Source organism: Suillus plorans (genome assembly GCF_016647745.1).
Source record: "Suillus plorans strain S12 chromosome Unknown HD556scaffold_1, whole genome shotgun sequence".
NCBI classification, from domain to species: Eukaryota; Fungi; Basidiomycota; class Agaricomycetes; order Boletales; family Suillaceae; genus Suillus; species Suillus plorans.
Genome location: NW_024537385.1, coordinates 1,081,410 through 1,101,219, shown reverse-complemented (window position 1 = coordinate 1,101,219; position 19,810 = coordinate 1,081,410). Strand labels below are relative to the sequence as shown.

At 47.5% G+C, this 19,810-nt stretch overlaps 6 protein-coding genes across 6 annotated transcripts; 3 read left to right on the top strand and 3 right to left on the bottom strand.

Moving 5' to 3' along the window:
• Window positions 1-78: 78 nt before the first annotated feature.
• HD556DRAFT_26580 (uncharacterized protein) lies at window positions 79-1,581 on the bottom strand. Its single transcript, XM_041310069.1, has 3 exons — window positions 1,439-1,581; window positions 444-1,366; window positions 79-381 (listed from the first exon to the last, which is right to left on the bottom strand). Exons 1-3 carry the CDS (start codon window positions 1,500-1,502, stop codon window positions 190-192), a joined length of 1,179 nt encoding a protein of 392 aa, XP_041167756.1. The 5' UTR covers window positions 1,503-1,581; the 3' UTR covers window positions 79-189.
• Window positions 1,582-2,412: 831 nt separating this feature from the next.
• Window positions 2,413-4,562, bottom strand: HD556DRAFT_1223098 (P-loop containing nucleoside triphosphate hydrolase protein; the record flags this gene model as incomplete). The annotated part of the gene is made up of 9 exons (XM_041296856.1): window positions 2,413-2,509; window positions 2,562-2,723; window positions 2,778-2,853; window positions 2,903-3,270; window positions 3,323-3,517; window positions 3,571-3,637; window positions 3,690-3,963; window positions 4,023-4,433; window positions 4,482-4,562. The coding sequence occupies 9 exons, from the start codon at window positions 4,560-4,562 to the stop codon at window positions 2,413-2,415; spliced, it is 1,731 nt and encodes a 576-aa protein (XP_041167755.1).
• Window positions 4,563-4,712: 150 nt separating this feature from the next.
• Window positions 4,713-6,360, bottom strand: HD556DRAFT_1317866 (mitochondrial carrier domain-containing protein). Its single transcript, XM_041301204.1, has 9 exons — window positions 6,321-6,360; window positions 5,998-6,266; window positions 5,797-5,939; window positions 5,723-5,743; window positions 5,651-5,667; window positions 5,479-5,597; window positions 5,373-5,419; window positions 5,182-5,316; window positions 4,713-5,126 (listed from the first exon to the last, which is right to left on the bottom strand). Exons 2-9 carry the CDS (start codon window positions 6,260-6,262, stop codon window positions 5,088-5,090), a joined length of 786 nt encoding a protein of 261 aa, XP_041167754.1. The 5' UTR covers window positions 6,263-6,266; window positions 6,321-6,360; the 3' UTR covers window positions 4,713-5,087.
• An 874-nt stretch (window positions 6,361-7,234) lies between these two features.
• HD556DRAFT_1317847 (P-loop containing nucleoside triphosphate hydrolase protein) lies at window positions 7,235-9,852 on the top strand. Its single transcript, XM_041301203.1, has 8 exons — window positions 7,235-7,571; window positions 7,648-7,715; window positions 7,772-8,182; window positions 8,517-8,635; window positions 8,687-8,818; window positions 8,865-8,974; window positions 9,029-9,321; window positions 9,379-9,852. Exons 1-8 carry the CDS (start codon window positions 7,402-7,404, stop codon window positions 9,387-9,389), a joined length of 1,314 nt encoding a protein of 437 aa, XP_041167753.1. The 5' UTR covers window positions 7,235-7,401; the 3' UTR covers window positions 9,390-9,852.
• A 3,514-nt stretch (window positions 9,853-13,366) lies between these two features.
• HD556DRAFT_1317840 (major facilitator superfamily domain-containing protein) lies at window positions 13,367-15,912 on the top strand. The gene is made up of 14 exons (XM_041301202.1): window positions 13,367-13,560; window positions 13,618-13,629; window positions 13,679-13,794; window positions 13,842-13,860; window positions 13,911-14,100; window positions 14,152-14,183; window positions 14,236-14,272; window positions 14,317-14,769; window positions 14,818-14,933; window positions 14,985-15,128; window positions 15,178-15,255; window positions 15,305-15,355; window positions 15,402-15,424; window positions 15,483-15,912. The coding sequence occupies exons 1-14, from the start codon at window positions 13,479-13,481 to the stop codon at window positions 15,711-15,713; spliced, it is 1,584 nt and encodes a 527-aa protein (XP_041167752.1). The 5' UTR covers window positions 13,367-13,478; the 3' UTR covers window positions 15,714-15,912.
• Window positions 15,913-15,918: 6 nt separating this feature from the next.
• Window positions 15,919-17,818, top strand: HD556DRAFT_26119 (uncharacterized protein). The gene is made up of 2 exons (XM_041310059.1): window positions 15,919-17,318; window positions 17,367-17,818. Exons 1-2 carry the CDS (start codon window positions 16,082-16,084, stop codon window positions 17,768-17,770), a joined length of 1,641 nt encoding a protein of 546 aa, XP_041167751.1. The 5' UTR covers window positions 15,919-16,081; the 3' UTR covers window positions 17,771-17,818.
• Window positions 17,819-19,810: the final 1,992 nt, after the last annotated feature.

The following is a 19,810-nucleotide window of genomic DNA, read 5'->3' as shown; positions in this document are numbered from 1 at the left end:
TAGAGTCAAATTTTTCAGGCGTGAAGCTGGCTATGTCGTCGTCCTTGGAAGGGCTGTGTGGGGACGGGAAAAAAGATGGCATGGAGTCCATCGACGGGACGAAGAACTCATCGAGCTCGTTATCCGGTGAACAAGGCGTGAGGAAAGCAGTCCAAGGGTTGGTGAAGACAATTGGAGACCGAGGAGGTGTCAAAAGAGGAGACGCGTAGTCACTCGACAGGGGAGAGTCGTTGTTTTCGATAAGGGGAGGAGTCGGGGGCAGCTGCAGGGCGGCGTCAAGGAAGTAGTCATTGAAAGGCATGACCTCGAGCTCAGCACCGAAGTAAGGAAGCCCTGCAGCTGGCTTGGTGCCTGAGTAGAAGATGTCAGATGTTTCCTGTTCTGCAACCTTCCCGACCAATGATGAGTGACGTTAAATCGATGGTGTATGGGAAATAGCACACCTTCATATCATATAGAGCATCGAGACTTAGAGGCGGTATTTCATCAGTAGGAACGAATTCGTCCAACATGTCGCTTGGATACAGTAGTTCAGGGGTACCGCTGAATTGCTCCGAAGTAGGTGCGGCCTCCCGGGAAGTAGAACTAAGTGGGAACGAACAAGCACTCGTGGCGGCAAGGTCAGGGCCTGCGGTGCGATGTTGAGTGATGGTTGAGCGCGAGACTCGAGGACGAGCAGCGACCTTCTTTCTGCGATGTTCGCGCAATTGGACAGGAGGCAGAGCCCTGGGGGCGACTATGGGTGCTTTTGGAGGGATGATGGGTGTCGGTACGATCTCGTCTTCATCTTCAGATTTGACGTGTGCCATCGCGTGCGCCAATGCAGAGCCCTCGACTCCTTTCTGCAGGAGGGTAGCGATCATGTCGCACTTGGTTCTCTCCTCATCGCTGTTGCGTCTCCCCTTTCGCTTCGGTCCCGCGTTGGTGCGATGAGAGGGAGAGTATTTGTAGTTGGGATACATCTTCGCGTGCAGTGCCTTGGCTTCTTTCGCCATCTGCACAAAAGGTTCCTTCTCGTCGTCAGACAAGTTACGCCATCTCTCGCCGGCTATGCGTGAAACGTTGCGATGATCAGATTCTAGGCTTCTGAAATCCTCATTACTCCAGAGGCAAGAGCGGAAGACGATGAAGGCGTTGGGAGGGCGGGGTATGTGACCTTCTTCTTTTTTACGGGAGTGCGATGAACGATTGGGGAACGATAACAAGTGGGATAGGACAGGGGATAGCGACGAAGAGATCTGGGGAGAAGAGATCGTAGTTCCAACAGGAGATGGGGGAGTGGTATGAATGGAAGGGATGCCAACGGTCCTAACGCTTGAATAGCCCGAGCGAGCGAAGTATGGCTCTTCATAAACATAATCTTCAGCTGCGGAAAAATTTAGCGATCATTCGAAAACGTGTGGACCCATAAGGTCAAACAAGGAAATGATCGTCGTACCTGCAATCGGTGACTGATGTGATAATCGACGAGATCGACGAACGACGTTGCGAACGTTGGGCATGATAACAAGGCTTTTTGAAGATATATGTAGTATCAGAGATAAAGCTGAGGGAGAGGCGCAGAGGCGTAGAGGAAGATCACAGTCGATTAAGGATCCCGGTTCACCCACATAATGGAGCGCTTAAGAGTGTTAAGGCCAAAAGCCTTGTATGGGGGAGAGCTAGTACGACCATTCTGCCCCGTCACCTCGAGGCTGCCTTGAGGTCACAAGGCCCTTGAGCCCTTCCATATCCGTCGAGTCTACTAGATTTCCGCCTTGCGACCGTTGTTCTGTGAAAGGAGCGGAATCAAGATACGAATAAGCTTCAAGAATCAATAGGCTTCAATGCAGGGCAGTATCGAAGTCTACGACCTACCAGTGAAACGTGCTGCAAAACGTGCGGCACTGGAATTCCTGCCCCAAAGTCAGCCGAAAACAGCGACCTTGAGGCTTGAACTCACTTTGTAGCCTGATTTGAGTGGGACTCACCTATACAAAGATTCCCAGGAATAGCCTCGTGGAGAGACTTCATCCCAGCGGCACGGCGTTTTACCTTGACACAATGCGCTTCGGAAGCAAACCTTCAGGGCTCCGAAATCCATGATAGATCGCATCTTTGTCACATCTTCACATCATCATCACCCTCGCCCTCCCTTCACCTTTCACATTATCACATTAAAGGATTTGCTCATCGTCAGACTTCGTCAGCTCACCATCGATTATCATTATGTACGTTCCGATCGAATAAGTCGTTATCTTGACCAGGGATAGTTCCTTGCAAGGAAATACATAGCATTTTCAAGCTTCCAAGAGCTTAAAGAATCTCAGAACACTAGTGCTGCTAATGCCGTCATGACATTTTCATCAATACTCGAAGCCTTCTAACACTGACAGTAAAAACGACGTGCTTTTTAAATTTTCCAAAGAAGAATCATTTATCTGATCTATCCCCTTCCCCGACGCCGTTGTTTTTATCGGTCTCACGAAGCTCTTTCTCCTTCCGCCTCTTCGAGCCCGCAATCATGTCCCTTTACATCGACATGAGCTAGAAGTAGTGCCCGAAGCTTTAAATGAACCAACCTCTTCTTAATTGCATCATTGCGACCTATTTTGCGGGCCGCGTTCACGGTATTTGCTCGCTTCACCTTGCCCATCTGTCTTCGCTTCATTTTTGACGGTTTCGGAAGTTTAAGAATCCATTCTGGGACAGAAGAGCCGGACTGTAACAGCACGTTGGCAATGCTAGGTAAGGGGACATCAGTTAGATGTCGGTCAAGATGGCCGAGTTTCACGTACGCTTTCAAGAAGGGTCCATCTTCATCTGTGAAATAAGTCACGGCTTTCCCTTCCCGCCCGGCGCGACCTGTACGGCCTACGAAGATTAAGTTCCGAGACAAGTTGATCACAAAAGGGGGGCGTACCTATTCGATGGACGTAACTCTGGACACTGGTTGGAAAATCGTAATTGATCACCTCCCGGATGCCTTTGAAGTCCATGCCACGAGCCATGACTTCTGTGGTCACCATGACCCAGCTTTCGCCACGGCGCATCCTGCTCACCGCGTCATCACGCTGTTTTTTTGTCATCCCGGCGTGAAGACAATCCACATTTGAAATGCCGTTCATTATCAACTCTTCTGCAAGCGACGTTGTTCTTGGTTGAGTAGATGTGAAGATGAGGAGAGGTGGATTGTATGGTTGAGAAAGATACGTTAACAAACTTGGGAGCTTAGAGGCATCATCGGCCACATATGTAAGAGTTTGTGCGATCAAAGGGAGCGGTGTGTCTCTAAAGAAGGAAGTTAGCGGCTGTACACAAATATTGGGTGATCGGTCAGTACTTAAGACCAACAATAATTCGTATAGGGTTCCTGAGGACACCCATCGCAAGTTTCTCTGAGCCAGCAGGTAAAGTAGCGGAAAAGACCGCTTTTTGTATGTTCGGATGAGTACATGCTGCGATAACTTCTTGAACTTGAGACAAGAATTCAGGGTCAAGCATTCGGTCGGCTTCATCTAATACAAGATGCTGCACGCTGGTGATAAGAGTCAGCCACGTGCACAGTAAGACAAGCGGGTCATGACGTACTTATTCAATTCCAGGTTTCCTTCCTGAATGGAGACCACTAGCCGAAGGGGCGTGCTGATGATGATGTCTGTGTAGCATTAGTCTGGATAGAGTGTGTGTGACGTGTGGATGTAGCGTACCTACTTTGTCTCTCACGTTCTTGTCGCTCAGGGTACTAGCTGTAGCTTTGCTAAACAGGACCGTGCGCCATTTACGCCCAGCGGCGAGTTTCAGGCACTCATTGTGTATCTGGTGTGCTAATTCCCGAGTCGGTGCAAGAATCACAGCTCTAACCCCACGACCTCCGTCGTTCTTCATACTAGATATCGGGGAACCCAGGGCGGATATGATGGGCGTCAGATATGCTAGAGTTTTACCCGTACCAGTCGGCGAGATGGCAGCGAGGTCACGGTGCTGTAGTAAGAGTCATCAGCATCCTCAGAACGATAAGAAAGAACGTTTGGCGGGCTCACCTCGAGTAGAATTGGAATTCCATGAGCCTGGATTCCAGTAGGATGTTTGTAACTGTTTTCAGAAAGATTTGATAGTAGACGTGGAGGGACGTTATATCGTTCGCGCAGGTCCTCGAAGGACGCGATTGGTTTAGGCACATCTGATCCTTTGGCAGTCACGCGGTGTTTCTGCATGGTCGGTGCCTCTTCCTCTGTGCCAATGTGATTATCGTCGGAGTCCGCTGATTCGTCCTCTATCTTCCGACGCTTGCGTTCCACCTTTTCATGCTTGCCTTCGGCATGAACACCCCCCTCTTTGTCCTCAGCTTTCCGCTTCCCGGAAGAAGCTTTGGCATATTTAAAAAAGTCTAGTTCTGGAGGTAACTGCGTCAGGACCCCCTTTCCTTTGACATCTTTTGGTGGTGCAGCCTTCTGAAAAGACATGAGCCACCAAAACAGCTGACGGATACATTTTCTTACATTGAATATTTGGACATCAGACTTGAATCTTTGTTTGTTAAATCGTGCACCTCCTCGAGAAAGAAGCTGAAATGCTTCCATAATGTCTGTAGCGCGCAGCTAGCGAACGGTCGATGAGGACCTGCTGAATTAGTGGAAGAGTACGACCGGACGCCGAGATGGTTAGTAGTCACGTGGGTGACAGTAATAGACCACACTTCCCGATTTGATTGGAACTTATGAACTTGGAGCAATCTGGACGCTAACCGCGAAATAACGGCGCTGCAAAGAATTAATACATAGGTCTCTTAATTGCGTGCGCGACAAGTACTATAATAAGTAGCTGTTGGTTGAGAAAATTCGCAAATCCTAAGCTTGTCCCAAGTATGTAGCTATTCTACCTTTCCGCCAGGTTAGCTATTGTGAGTTCGAGTAAGCATCCACCTCAGTAGATGATATACTTATCAGTGAATAGAGTGTGAAAGTGATATGAATCCAAGGTTATATGTCTAGGATATATCATATAGCGTCTTAATGGCATTCATGTGAATGTCCAAGCGTCAATCCGACAACTTGAAGACATGAGGTATTGTGTGCCCGACGATGTGCAGCAGAATTGAATATAGATTATGAGGGGACCAAGGAGGACCAGCCACGTTTCAGTTGCTGTTGGGAACGAATATGTCGATGTGCAGCCATGGGATAAGTTTTCTGAACTTACCTCGAAAAAGACGAACATCAGGACGGTGTTGGGACCAAGACGCATCCAAGCGGGCGTCCAGCCTTTGAACATGAATGCGGGACCTTCCTCGCGCAGGGAACGGACTAGGACCTCTATTGGACTAGCATTTCCAGACTGGAAGCGACTGTCAAACTCCATCACGGGCATTCGATATCTGAAGAAGTACGTACAGAGCCCATGATCCTTGTTCTTATGACATCAGCAGGAGAGCACACGGCTTGAATCGTGCAACAGTCAGTGGCATTCTGGTAACTTCATAGGAATGGATAAACTAACTCGTGCCGCATGTTCCGGCTGCAAGACTTGCAACTACATGCAAGAAGAAGCCATCATGGAATTGATAGTTGACCAAGGGTATAGGGTATTGCAAGAGAGTGGTTTTGAAAAAGTCATAGCTGTCGAGACCTGATAAACTGAAACGGCAAAGAGATAACAACGCCATACTCACGATCCAACCTGTGATGTCTGTATAGTATGTCGTGTGAGCATTACACTGATGGAAAATAGCAAATTAATTTACATTCATCAAGACTGCTCGGGTCTTTGAGGTGCTCATAGTCAGTGAAAGCTAGGTGTGATATCAAATGCACAAACTGTATTTGTCCCGAGGCCGCGTGCAAGACCCTTCTGGCCATCCTCTTTTACCAAAGAGATAAGTCCAGTGATAGCGTTACGGTAATTATAGCGCTTCTCTGGCGGACGAATGGAGTCACTGGTCATCCGAACCAGTAGAACATCTGCAAACAATTTATTTATTATGCATAACAGTGATATCACAGCCTGACATGGACGGACCTGCTGGATTTCCTGCTATTCCTCCTAAACCACCAGCCACGCCAGCGGCCAGAAGAAGCTTCCCAGTAGATGGGGGATGACCATTCTCAGATATGAATCTTTTCATTTCTTCATAGCTGCCTAAACGCACGAGCGAGTAGGTCATTTGACGCATAAGCGAGGCGGAGAGACCGGTATAAACACTACGAAGTCCATAGTTGGATATCGAGTGGCGCAGAATTTTGAGCATAGATGGACTTGGTACAGTAGGACCAAGACTCTGCATGCGCCTGTTGAGCGAGTATGAGCAAGCCCATCACGAGGGTTGCATGAACCACGCTTACACTTTGGCCAGGTCAAGGGGATGTGTAAAGCATGCGGCCACTGCAAGACGTCAATTTCAGTATTGAAGATGTACACAGTTGCTTACTGGATGCCGCGACGCCTGGTCATGATGATGAGCAGTGCGTGATAATACGAGTAATAACTTATCTTACCTCCGAGCCTTTGAAATCAGAGTACTTTAGTACATTGTGGAGGGGGGATTTATTCAACTGCCATGAGACTCACCAAAACGGATAGTTGGGCATCTTATTTCGTTGCTTCAGATACATGACACCCGCCTCCCCTTATAAACGCGTACCCGCCTGTGTCAGTGCTGTACCGATTAAAACCGAGACATATGTGCGCCGTGTGATATCGTGGTATGCTGAAAATTTAGGGTTGTATAGGCTACAAATTTATCAAATACACAGACAAATAAAGAAAAATCAGAAGTGTCGGGATGCGGGAGGCCGCTCGATCTGTTACACGTATCGTCTGCGTTTGGTCTGCACTAGCCGGACCATATATTAGACTGGAACACCTGCATGTCTCTCCTCGACAATTGATAAGACCGGGCAAGGGGCGGTTTAGTCACGCTCCCAGTGCCAAAAGTTGACTCGGAGGGCTAAGCGAAATATCTGGGATACAATGCGATATCGATGGGATCTTCTGTCAGACAGATTTAAACTGTAGGCACTGATGCATATGCTTCCCTCCAGGTAGTATTTGTAGAGAAATACCTCACTGCAGGTTTGCATGTCATACTATTGGGTTACTATTATTGCAATTGCAATGATGGGCAGCCTGACCTGCCAATTCCTTAATGATTAAAAATATGCGGCAGTGACACAAATATTCACTGTGCATGTCCGATGACTTCAAGTTCTACTACTACTTCAAGTTGCTCGCCAACCAGTAGGCACTAATGGACTAAGGCAGGGTCCGTGCGCACGTGATTCCAACTTAGTAAGCGCGCCGCGTTTTGAACAGCGCACGCATTTTTGTGTTGCTCTTTAATCTCAACCTTCTCCTCTTCTTGCTTATTTTTTCTCCTTTTCTGTCGACAACCCCTTCGTCAACCTACTCTCTTTCTGCAGCACAATGAGCTCCCACGACAACGAAGAACTTATCGACTACGAGGATGAGCACGACGTTATCCCCAACGGCACAGCTTCCGCAGCTCCTGCCAATGGGACGGCGGCGTCAGCAGTGGATGGTGAGGTCTACAAAGACAAGAAGAACTTCTCTGGAATACATTCGACGGGCTTCAGGTTGGTTTTGCCTCTATATTGTTACAAACAACGACCGTTTGACAATTTGTCTCCTTTTTTATTTTTATTTTTACAGAGACTTCTTGTTAAAACCTGAGCTTCTGAGAGCCATCAGTGATTTAGGTTTTGAGCACCCCTCAGAAGGTATGTTTCGGTTATGGTTAAAATGTTATTCTCAACTCACGGCACTCGTTCAACAGTTCAACAAGAATGCATTCCTCAGGCTGTTCTGGGAATGGATGTCCTTTGCCAAGCAAAGTCTGGGCATGGTAAGACGGCAGTCTTCGTGCTCGCGACTTTGCAGCAACTGGAGCCAGTCAATGGAGAAGTTTCCGTCATTGTCCTCTGTCACACCCGCGAGCTCGCTTTCCAGATAAAGAATGAGTACACACGTTTCGCTAAGTATATGCCAGACGTGCGGGTTGGCACGTTCTACGGCGGCACCCCCGTTCAAAAGGATGCGGAGACTCTTCGTGACAAGACGCGCTGTCCCCACATCGTCGTGGCTACTCCCGGACGACTCAATGCCCTGACAAGAGACAAAGTTTTGGACGCAAAGAATGTCAAGCACTTTATTTTGGATGAGTGCGATAAAATGCTAGAACAGCTCGGTTAGTCTCATCCTGCGATTCGATTTCGGCTACGATTGTGCGGTATCTTGGTACCGGTTGCCGCCGCCGCAAGAGGCACTTGTCTCGTCAACGTCCCCTCCCTCCGCCGAGGGCGCAGGCGCCTTGTGCGCCCTGAAACGCGCTGTAGATGCAGGGTCTTGGGAACTTTGTTGGGTTGATGAGATTATATACATAAGATATATCATCGTATCTCTTCTGCACATCCCCCACACTTGTCATATCGTCTTCTGACGGTTTTTGAGTCCATTCCCCTCTCGAAATGTCGACAATAGTCTAACCGCATCTCCTCGTTGTTCTTTTGTTTGATTCGCAGACATGCGCCGAGACGTCCAAGAAATCTTCCGTGCAACACCTCACCACAAGCAGGTGATGATGTTCAGCGCCACGCTAGCGAAAGAAATTAGGGCCACGTGCAAGAAATTCATGGCAAATGTATGTGATGCACTTTTGCTTATGGATATCCTGCTGATACGGTTGCTGCAGCCTTTGGAGATCTTTGTTGATGACGAGGCGAAGTTGACACTACACGGTTTACAGCAACACTACGTGAAGCTCGACGAGAACGCGAAGAACAGGAAGTTGAACGAGCTACTAGACACCCTAGAATTCAACCAGGTACCACATCACCTTGTTCTCAAGACATTTATTTATGATTTACCAGGTCGTGATCTTTGTCAAATCGGTCGCAAGAGCTGTGGAGCTGGACAAGCTTTTAGTCTCTTGTAATTTCCCTAGTATCAGCATCCATTCAGGCTTGGCTCAAGAGGAACGGTGAGTAACAACCATCAGTGGATCTCTTGAATACTCTTACTAAGTGCCCAATAGTATAAATCGGTACACTGCGTTCAAGGCCTTTGAAAAGCGCATCCTTGTCGCAACCGACATTTTCGGTCGCGGCATTGATGTTGAACGGGTCAATATCGTGATCAACTACGACTGTCCACCAGATGCGGACAGTTACCTTCACCGCGTCGGTCGTGCAGGTCGTTTCGGAACGAAGGGTCTAGCGATCACGTTCCAATCGAGTGAGGCGGACCAACAAGTCATGTCTGCAATCCAACAACGATTTGAGGTCGCTGTACCTGAGCTTCCCGACCACATTGATCCCGCTACTTACAGTAAGTGTCTGCTGTTGTGTCTTTGACCTCGAACTTATGTTCTCGTCTCTCATCTAGTGACATCTTAATTTCATTTACACCTCTTTTCGAATTTGTTGTTTTCTCGTAGTCTTCCTCCCAAACACTCCTCGCTTGTTTGAGCATATGTAATGTTATTTTAGTGGGTCGCCGAATTCATCGTCATGCTTTCTGTCTCCTGATGAAATCCAAGTTCGATGTAAGTTCTCAGTATGTCGTTCAGGTTGCAAGTACTGCAGATCGATTATACGTTTCAACAAAACTTGAGCTTGAGCGTTCGAGTGAAGCGTTGACATTTCAGGAGCAGGAGCAAAAGAGCGTTGATATCTGCTATGCCACTTGTTGATGACATCAGTCATGCATCATGTTTGATTTGAGTTGCGAGTCGTGACACGTATATCCATCAGCTCCTGCGGCCAACCGGGTTCACACTGGAGTTACTAGACCAATAACTTTTTCTTGCCAGCAGCGTAGATCATCTGAATGTCTATGACGTGTTTCGTGGAGTCGGACCGACACTCATTCAAATCATCATAGGTACCTCAGCTGCGTAAGGGTAGATGGGCCCATCGATATTTGTCCGTAATCAGCGACGAAATGTTGTTAGTGTCACCATTTCAAATCTTCAGCGGCTCCCCAGGGATTATAGTACCCTGCCGCGCACGTGCTTTCTACTACTGGCACAACAGACTTCTGTATGGTGCCATGAGACCCGATGCAGCAGCTCATTTCACACAAAGCGAGAGAAAGAGTATTGTGTAATCCAAAACAATAGAGGATGACAATTGAGTTTATGAACACATGGGGTGAAACTGTAGCTGAAGGTGTACATCAGTGCCTTTTGAGGCGAGGGCGCTTCTCGAGCTCTCCTGAATCTGTGCTCTTTCTTTTGATGGTCTTGAATTTTAAATCATTTAACCTGTGAACACCCCTTCGGTCGGCCATTGGACAATATATTATGTTTACAGCAGCAACGCAGGAGATATGATATTAGTATAATCTCATCCTTGGTTTCGTCTCTGCAAATAGATACATTGCATCTCCTCGTCCTTGACGACGCTGTGTGCAATTGGCCGTAAGGAAAGAGATCCGTTGGAAAGTAGAGCACGGTCCATGCTAGCAACAATCCTTGACAACCATTAAATGTAGTTACATACGCGCGCGGGTCGCAGAGGAAACCATCCTCGAGTCACCACCATCCACGACGAACGGTTTGGATGGAACACAAAAGCGATGTCTTTCACATTTACTACGCAGTGATGCGGCTATGCATGGTGCCCTGGACGATGATGTGATTAGTAGTAGCGGGCCACGGTGAAACGCGGAGGAATCCTTTAGGTACTGGGCGAGACATTACCGGTACCTGCTATGTTGAAAAGACGCAAGTGTCGTCGAGAAGAGGTTATATATAGATAGATGCATGAGCAAAAATACGAAGGCGAAGAGAAGGTCGATGATATCGATAGGACCATTAATAGTTGTCCATTTACACAAATATCCGATGAATCCATCGTAACACCAAAAAATATTTTTGTCAGTTTGATGACTGCTTCGATTTGAAGGCTCAACAACACCGCGAAATGAAGCAAAGGTCGCCATAGTAGTGAGGAAAAGACCGTAAATAGGACTTGGAGACAGAAGCATGACTGATGGGCGCAATAGTACCTGAACCCGGCGGTTATTGGTGCTTCAACACTATAGACAATGCAATTGAGTGTCAAAAATTTGTTTGCGCTGCTGGTGGTCTGCGAAGTTTCAAGGGAGTGAGCGTAGTATGAAGTTGGAGAACTGAAAATATACCTCGGCCATCGCTGCTCTTTGCTTATAAACGCATTAGACTTCGGCCACAAAAGCAGAGGTGACAGCCAATAGTGATCCACTTGACAGTTGCAGATTCCCCCCGAAGGCTCAAAACGCCTGATTGTGCAAGCAGAGCCGAGGAAACAAAGATACCAGCATCATATATTGCTTCGCTTTCTTACCTTTCCCCTTTTTGAGGCTTTGGTGATCAGTAAATCATCTGACGGAGGTGGGGCGATATTTGAATATCCAATGGGGTATTTGTCGATTTGTATAGCTATTCGATAAACATCAGCCAAAGTTTGGACCTGAGCTTGTTGCAGAGTGCCTCACCATCATGATTGTACAGGATGGACCCTTGCTTGATATAATTATGACAGATTCCATTGGCTGAAACATTAAGACAGTAAGATCCCTCACTAGCCAAGGTAGTTTCCCGACGGGCCTGCATTGAAGGATTGGTCTAATAGTAAAGCCTTAATTGGCCACGATCTTTTCAGGACGAGGGCTTGGGATTCCCACAGCGGAGACGTGGATAAAATTGAATCGAGGCCTAGTTCAGATATAGGCGGTTCTTCTCTGGGGTTGGATGGCAGGACAGATGTACCGGCGCCCCAGGCGACGTGCGCCGGAAAAAGCCAATGCAATTGCAGTGTCTGGTGTCGATGGACTGTCAAAGCTGGGAGTTGAGTGGCAAGTAGCAGACCCAAAGGTCACCGATATAGCTTTGGCAAAACTGGATTAGTCATTGGCAAAAGTGCTTGTCCATATGTCAGGCCTTCAGGACTCTCACGGAGGGTAGACCGGCTTCTCACCCTGAAAAAAATGATCGAAGCATGCACGGAAGACGACGTCTAGGATCCCAGTCATTCGGGCATCGAGCTCGATGCAGAAATATCTTCCTTCCCAAGAGTCCCGACGGTAGCTATTATAAAAGAGCTCAGAGCACGGTAGCTCTGCCAAGCGTGCCAATATCTTTCACAACGCGACCAGTGATTTCCCTATGTACTAGTACAGTGGAAGAAATAGACGTATACCCTCAGTCATCCCATCGGAACTATTACTAACCCGTGAAAGACACTCAAAGTCCTCGTGAGACAATCGCCTTGGAAGACGTGGTTGTCCTCGGAGGTTTCAACCCAAATGGTTATGTTTCCTTTGACCAGAGGAGGGTTGCTGCATGAGGCTAATGCGGCAACGGGGTGAGTGAACCAGGGCATAACTTGGGCTATTAATACTTACTTCAGGCCACGAGCTTGGCAAGGACCTACAGGCATGACTGCGTGACAGCTCACAAAGACCTAGAGTCTCAGGCGGCAACGATATGACGAGTGGGTAACTTGAGCAAGTCCTTTTGTTGATTTTCCCATTCACTCGTTCGGCAATTGGCAGACGGACAAAATTTGCTTCCGTATGACACTTTGATTCCGAGTCTTCATCTGGTACTATGGATCAACCGCAGGGATGCGCCGGGACGCTCATACAATCCTACTACTACCATGCGGATGCCTGTGCTTCGTGTATGTATGGGGACGCACAGGGGGTCGCACTGTCCAAATCTTCACGTACACCTAGAATAAACCAGCTAATTTCCCGATGCACCGGGCCACGGGTAAGCGTCTAAGCACTGGGCACAACCGGTATATTAATAGATATTGAATATTAACGGGAAAAAAATGCACAATAGATTATTACGGACATTGAAAATATTTGCAAAAGATAAGCAACCGGATTTTGTCTACTACCTACAGTGAACCACGGAGAAGGCATGATGACGAAGAAGACACGAAAATGTTAGCAGTCACGCTGGTTGGTGGAGTAGAGCAAGCTCGACTCGATCGTATCGAGACCCGGAACCCTGGCAGATCATATAGAGAGAAATTGGGGTTGGCACTGTGTAACTCGTACCCTGACCGGTCGCAGTTCGTAACTAGTAGTTGGTCTAATTTCACCAGCTGGTAGCTTGGCTAGGGCACTTGTTCCTGTGTATATTAAGGACGGCTGTCTTCCATCTACATGGTCTGACTAGAGCAGACTAACGTATTGGGAGAGCCAAGTGAGTTGGAGGTTATAGCTCTGGAGGGGTCAAGGCAACATTAATGATTTACAAATCCAAATTCAAATCAACAACGGCATTGCGGCTCTACTTCCGTAACCAATCTTTTTTGGTCATCCCGGAATCCGCAGTATTTCAGCGGATAATATATATATTAAATAGTCGCCCATTGAGCAAGTTTTGATTGCCAAAAGTATATATATAATAAAAGAACTCCTCTCCCTCCGCGCACAGACAACTCATCTTCTTCGGTCAGTGTTAATCCCCTTGCACAAGCTGCAATATGGGTCGTTGGATGCCCTTCTCTTCAAATCGAAAACCATGGGGGCTTCGCTGGCGGTCATCAGTTTGGTTCATCACTACAGGTACGTTTTCCTTCCAATCACTTAATTCATCAACTCAAATCATTTCACGCCCGCCAGTTGTTGGATTCGGTCAGTAAGCCTACATGTCACATACTATCCGTATTCATGCGTATTTCAGGCATAACTACAGACCTGTTGGTTTACTCCATCGTCATCCCTGTCTTGCCATTCCAGTTGGAGCGTTTGTCATACCGTAAGGTTTCGTCACTCGCAGGGTGGCTGTTATGTGCATATGTGAGCTGAATCATCATTTCGTAAACTACCTCACTCATATCCTCTAGTCCGCCGGGCTGGTCTTTTGTAAGTTGGCTCCTTCTACATCACTTCAAGTGCGTTTATAATTCCCACAGCCACGATCCCTATTGCCATGCACTCGGAGCGATATTCAATGAGACGAATGCCATTGATCCTCGGTCTCATTGCGCTCATTGCCTCTCAGGTCATGTTCATGGAGGCCCCTAATTATGCAGTCATGGCCGTCGCTCGCGTCTTGCAAGGAATCAGTTCCTCTATGGTGTGGATCGTAGGCCTGGCACTTTTGTGAGAATATATCTGTGGGCACCATCACATGCAAACTAATACCTGTTGTAGGTGTGATACCACGCCGGAGAAAAATGTCGGCAGTGAGTTACTCTAAAAACATTAATATGACACTCACCGATGAACTTTTTTCAGAACAATTGGGCATTGCGATGACCGGCCTATCCATCGGGTGAGTGCTTCGTCACCATGTCTGCATTGTCTCACTCCCAGAAGTCTTCTGGTTGGCTCACCCGCAGGCGGTGCCTTGTATACTCGCTTCGGATTCCGCGCCCCATTCATCTTCGGAGAGATCTGTGCAGTTGTTGATCTAGGCCTCCGTCTTCTTATCATTGAAAGGGACGTTGCATTGAAATGGGGCCATGACCCCTCGGAACCCACGGCCGTAATAATGAAGGGGGCGCTGGACGCTTCTTCTACATCTGATATACAACTCTCCTCTATCCCAACAGCTCAGGTGCATGGAAGCACTACAGAAATTAACGAAGTAGAAGATCCGATGGTTCCAGACAAGTCTAGACTACCCAACGCACGAAAATTGTCCATAGCCCGCAAACCAATCATGGACCCGACACTCGTTCGGAGGCCAATACCATTACTCTCAGTGATTATCAAGTTATCGCAGTCACCTCGCGCATTGGTCGCTCTAAGCATGTCGCTCGTATATGGGTAAGTATCATTCAATGTTGCCGAGGCGAGTGTTCACCGTTTCTGCAGACTTGTACAAAGCATGCAGGAGCCTTCTCTTCCGCTTCATCTCCAATCTATCTGGGAATTTAATTCGGATCGGGTGGGTCTTGCCTACCTGGCAGCAGTCGTCCCAGCCTTGATCTGTAAGTCTCATAGTCTGACAAAACGTCATCTCGTCTTAACGAGAGTTGCAGCATCACCGTTAGCAGGTTTTTACGTCGATCGAGTGGGCCCCAACTATATAACATTTATATGTCTGCTCCTTGCACTACCGTGGTGGATTATCTTGACCCTACGGCACTCTTTACCGCTATTCATTTTTGCTCTTGCCGCTCAATGTATGTTTACACCATGGCTACATGTGTCGAGTTGACCTTTCTTGCTTAGGTTTCTTCGTCTCTGGTGTCGTCGCGCCAGTGACGACCGAACTTGCGTCTGTCTCTCGAAAAATGCAAGGTGTCGGATGTGAGTATTCCAAACGGAATGCAATGTTTCATCTCCTAATATCACACAGATGCTCATATCTATGGCGCATTTAATCTTGCGTTCGGGATTGGTACAGCAGGTGAGAACCATAATTTTCTTTTCCCTTCACCTCTGACTTTTCCCAGTGGGGCCTGTGATAGGAGGACAGGTCAGCATACATGCTAACAAATGCAAAGCTACGTTTTTGATTGGATGTTGATTTCTAGATATACGATCATGCGAGACATGGGTGGACTGCGCTTTGTTGCATCACCTCGGCGCTTATCCTCGTCTGCGTTACCCTAGCGTTCTGCTACACTGGTGATGATCCTTTACTTGCCAAAGTCCTGCGTCACTATTACCCAATTGATTCGATACGAAAGCACTCAGACGAAGAATCCAATAGCACTCATAACACCAGCCGGACTCATATTGTCAGCAGAGCTGAATCTGCCTGACTTTGCATCACGTGGACATTTTTTTACATTATAGATATCCCTATTCACCTGGAAGTTCAAACGTTCATGTGTAGTAGCACCATACCGTAGCATAGGGCCAGTGGACAATAGGGAGCACTGCATATTCTAATCATAGCGAAATATTTACATTGCAATTGTGACTTATCGGGCCTGCTTCGTTTCAGAGTCCAGACTAGTGGTTGCAATCAATTTGTACCTGCTTGTCACAGTGACTATCAACTTAGAAACGCTTTGTCTGATTCTTTGACTTCCCAAGACCCACAGTCATCATTCACTCCTTTATACTGTATCTATATCTTTATACTAGCGTCTAGGCGTTAGCGGGGGCTTCAAAAAGTTGATACCTGATGAACCCTCTCCGAGATAATATCTCACATCCTCCGTCTCCCGTCCCGAACCAATCAAACCTCATGCCGGGTTCTGACCAACTCAATGCACAATCTGTTCCAGTAGACAACTCCGTCAGCATCAGTCGCCGACAGGAGACTCACAACAGCCTGAGACAAGCCTCTGTAGCGCTAGATGCTGCATATGCGCGTGTCACACAACTCAGACAGAACATCAACAATTTGCTCAACCGGATGCCACCGGAAATCGCAGAAGGACCCCCATCCACACGCGACAGGACTGCAGAGTCCAGTATCGCACCCCAGCACGCTGCCTTGGTCCTGACCGGGTCCGACGCTCCAGAGTCCGATATGGACTTCAATACCCGCGTTCAGCGGTTGAGAACCATTATCAATCCCTCGACAAGGCAACGCCTTGAAGATTTTGAAAGCATGTCAAGACAAACGAGAGGCTCCACTTCAGAGCGTCCATCAGAAGTGTCTCGCCATAGGTCCCAGTGGTGGGATACACCTGCTGATATACCCTCTCGGATACTCCCGCCTCGCCCCCGTTCCCCTCCGCTACCAGATCTGATTTTTCCTTCAAACAACAGAACTCTTTCAGGCAGTCTGGAAGAGCGTTCTGCCCTCCGCAACGAACTTGGAATCATAAATCCCGAGGATCCTAACACTATGATCGGGCGACAAGTTGCAGCACGTACTGCCTTAAACCGCCAGAGCAACGCTGCCCCCCCTCTCGAACAACGGCAAGATAATCTGATTCAGACTTCTGTCATTGTGCGGGATCTAGCGAGCTTGACTGAGCGGCTGGTCATGCGTCGCATGGAAGCTGCTCGGCAAGCGGAGTCTGGATCTGAGCAACCAAGCCTGAACAGTAGATCCAGTTTGCAGGGACGAGGAGTAGTTCCAACTCCTTCGGGGACTGAGATGGACTGGGAACCTACCGTACCACAATCAAACGATGATCCACTCTTGACTTTGGTGCTTGATGTTGCGGCTGTGCCCGACTCATCAATGCGTCCTTCTCAACCATCGAGTGGTACGAGTAGGCGGTGGACTAGTGATCACGCCGACCAAACACCACTTAGAGATGAGCGGAGCCAAGCCCCCCCTACCGTGCCGGAGAGACCACTACCTCATTTTATGAATGCTAGGTCGTGGCCTAGAGAAGTAACTGCAAACGCTGCAGGTGAGGCTTCGACGTCTTCAGGCCCTGTCAGACGTCGCAGGGGATGGGGTATGTGGGTCTAATTATTAGGTGTACTTTTCTGAAACTCAATTTCAGCGCCTCTTCTTGATGCGGATGGGGATGAGGTCATTTCGGATGATGATGATGATGGAGTGGAACGCAATCACCGCTCGCAGATGCGTTTGATGTATGCGCTACCAGATGCTACTATTTCATCTACATCACCTAGATCCGAGGAAGACTACTCCCTCCCATACACATCTGCCTCCATCATGCATTCCCTGGACGATGATCCGGGAGAGGCTATACGCGTGCGTCTCAACTCCCACCAGCAATCCAAAGAAGATCTTTTTTCTCATAATTTCTTTTCACGTACTTACTCACAACATGTTGACCCTTTACCGGCGCCCCTCTCAGATATGCTTCGTCATCCAACTGTTCCCGCACAGGTTCCGCAGTTTATACCAGTGTCTAAACATGCGAGTCTTGCCGGACGGTGACAAATTTTTACCACTCTACCCTTCTTTTTATCCATATCTCGATGCTCTCTTTTTATGACAACATACATACATATTTTGGTCTGTCATTACGGATATCATCCCCATAATCCGAAACAAACGCTGCGAGATGGGGATGGAAAAGATATTCTGGCTGACGGTACAATTATGAAGCATGGTGCCGGGTGATTCCGGCAAGCCAATCTTTTCACGAGGCATCTTTCGTTCCAGCTGATTTTTCTCTAGGACATCATTGTACCAACAGCGATTGAAATAATTAACCTCAGCCCCTTTCGAAATTTGTGAACAACCTGGCTGACTGCTGAAAATGGAATGATGAGGAGTAGCGCATGATGTTATCTTCCACATGTCTGAGTCCTTCTGAATTATCAGGATAATCGCGCACTACATGTGCCGAAACACCGAAATCATGGTTGTTCCACTGCTATGGTGGGCCAAATGAACGTTTGATAACAAATAATAGCTTGCAACGAGCTCGCGAGTTTAATAGTACGTCCTCTGCAGAGGTTTAAGGCAACGGCACTAATAGGCAAAAGTCGTAGGTAACTCACGCAAGGGCAACGATAACTTCAGGCGACAATAAGTGTAACGGTTGGGCCGTCCAAAGTTCTCCAAACGGCCCACGTCCAATTTGCCCTGTTTCTCTTTCATTTGCCTCTGTCAGTTTCCTAACTACGCTTATTTACTCATACAGTCGTTCGTAGACGCTTCGGCCGAGTCTCTAGCCCATAGTAGCTTTTACTCTTCCGAAGCCACCCGACATCGGACGTATCGTTATCTTAAATACTGTCCATAGTCGTAGAGTTAGACTAGTGTCGTTTGAACCCCCAGAATTCAGACTTTGATCCTGTCATTTCGTTTGAACGCACTCTTCTCTATTGTGCCGTTGTCGTCGAGCCTAACACGCTAAACAGTCAACGTCACATCTTTTTTGACATCCTAAAGTCTACTACATCAGGAAAACGTTAGCTTACTTAATCTTACTTATTTCGACCTTTTTACTCCTTTTCCTACTTATCTCAAATGGACCTACTTATTTCTTTTAAATCAACAACTGCTCCAAATTTGAGTATTCCAATATGTTTATTGTACTTAAGAGATATATTTCATAGCATAAAACCAACACTTGTTTACCAGTATGAAGTGTGAATGGCACATTAATACTAATGATTTTCTTCCTTAAATGCTCTCTTGAGGCACCATCTTGCAAATTAAAAATCCAAAAATTTGATAGCACACATATATGATGATTGTCAACAAACCCTGTTGGTCAACTTTTGACAAGGTGGTGATTTTAAAAAAATAAGGAGGTCCATTTGAAATAAGTGGGAAAAGGAGTAAAAAGGCTGAAATAAGTAAGATTAAGTAAGATTAAGTAAGCTAAGGTTTTCCTGATGTATCATTTAAACCTTTAAACCCCATCTCATCATCGACCCCGGCAACAATCGGTTAGGCCCACCGAACGTACCGCTCGACAATTAGACATCATGCCTCCTCGTTACCAATTGCGTTCTCAGCGCTCCGCGCCAACTGCCAGCGTCGAAGACGCCCCTGATACCCGTAGTGAGTCTTCGTTAACAACAGTACCAACTAATCACCATACCTCGACAGTGGAGAAGTCACTTGACTCTCATGTCGATGGATCCGTCCTCAGACCCAGCCGCTCCTTCAGCGACGTGGTACGGACGAGAGCAGACACGCCTCAGCCTGGTGCTGAGGTTGTGTCTCCTGGTGCTCTAAGCACCGAGGATACCCCTAGTTGCTATAAAACATCGTTAGCTCCGAATTCAGCTACGAAAGTTTTGGATAACCCCTTCGTTAGTTCGAGTGAATCGTCGGATGAGTCCGAGGTGGACGCACCTTGGAAGACTGTTGAACGCAGCCACAGAAGATCTAAGAAGGCAGTTCAGCCAGCAGCTGTAGACAAACAACCGTCTAAGGTTGACCTGGTGAAGGAAGCCGAAAAGCTCCTTACCACAGAAGAGAAACAACGTATCCTCGAAAGGAAACATGCCGAAATGA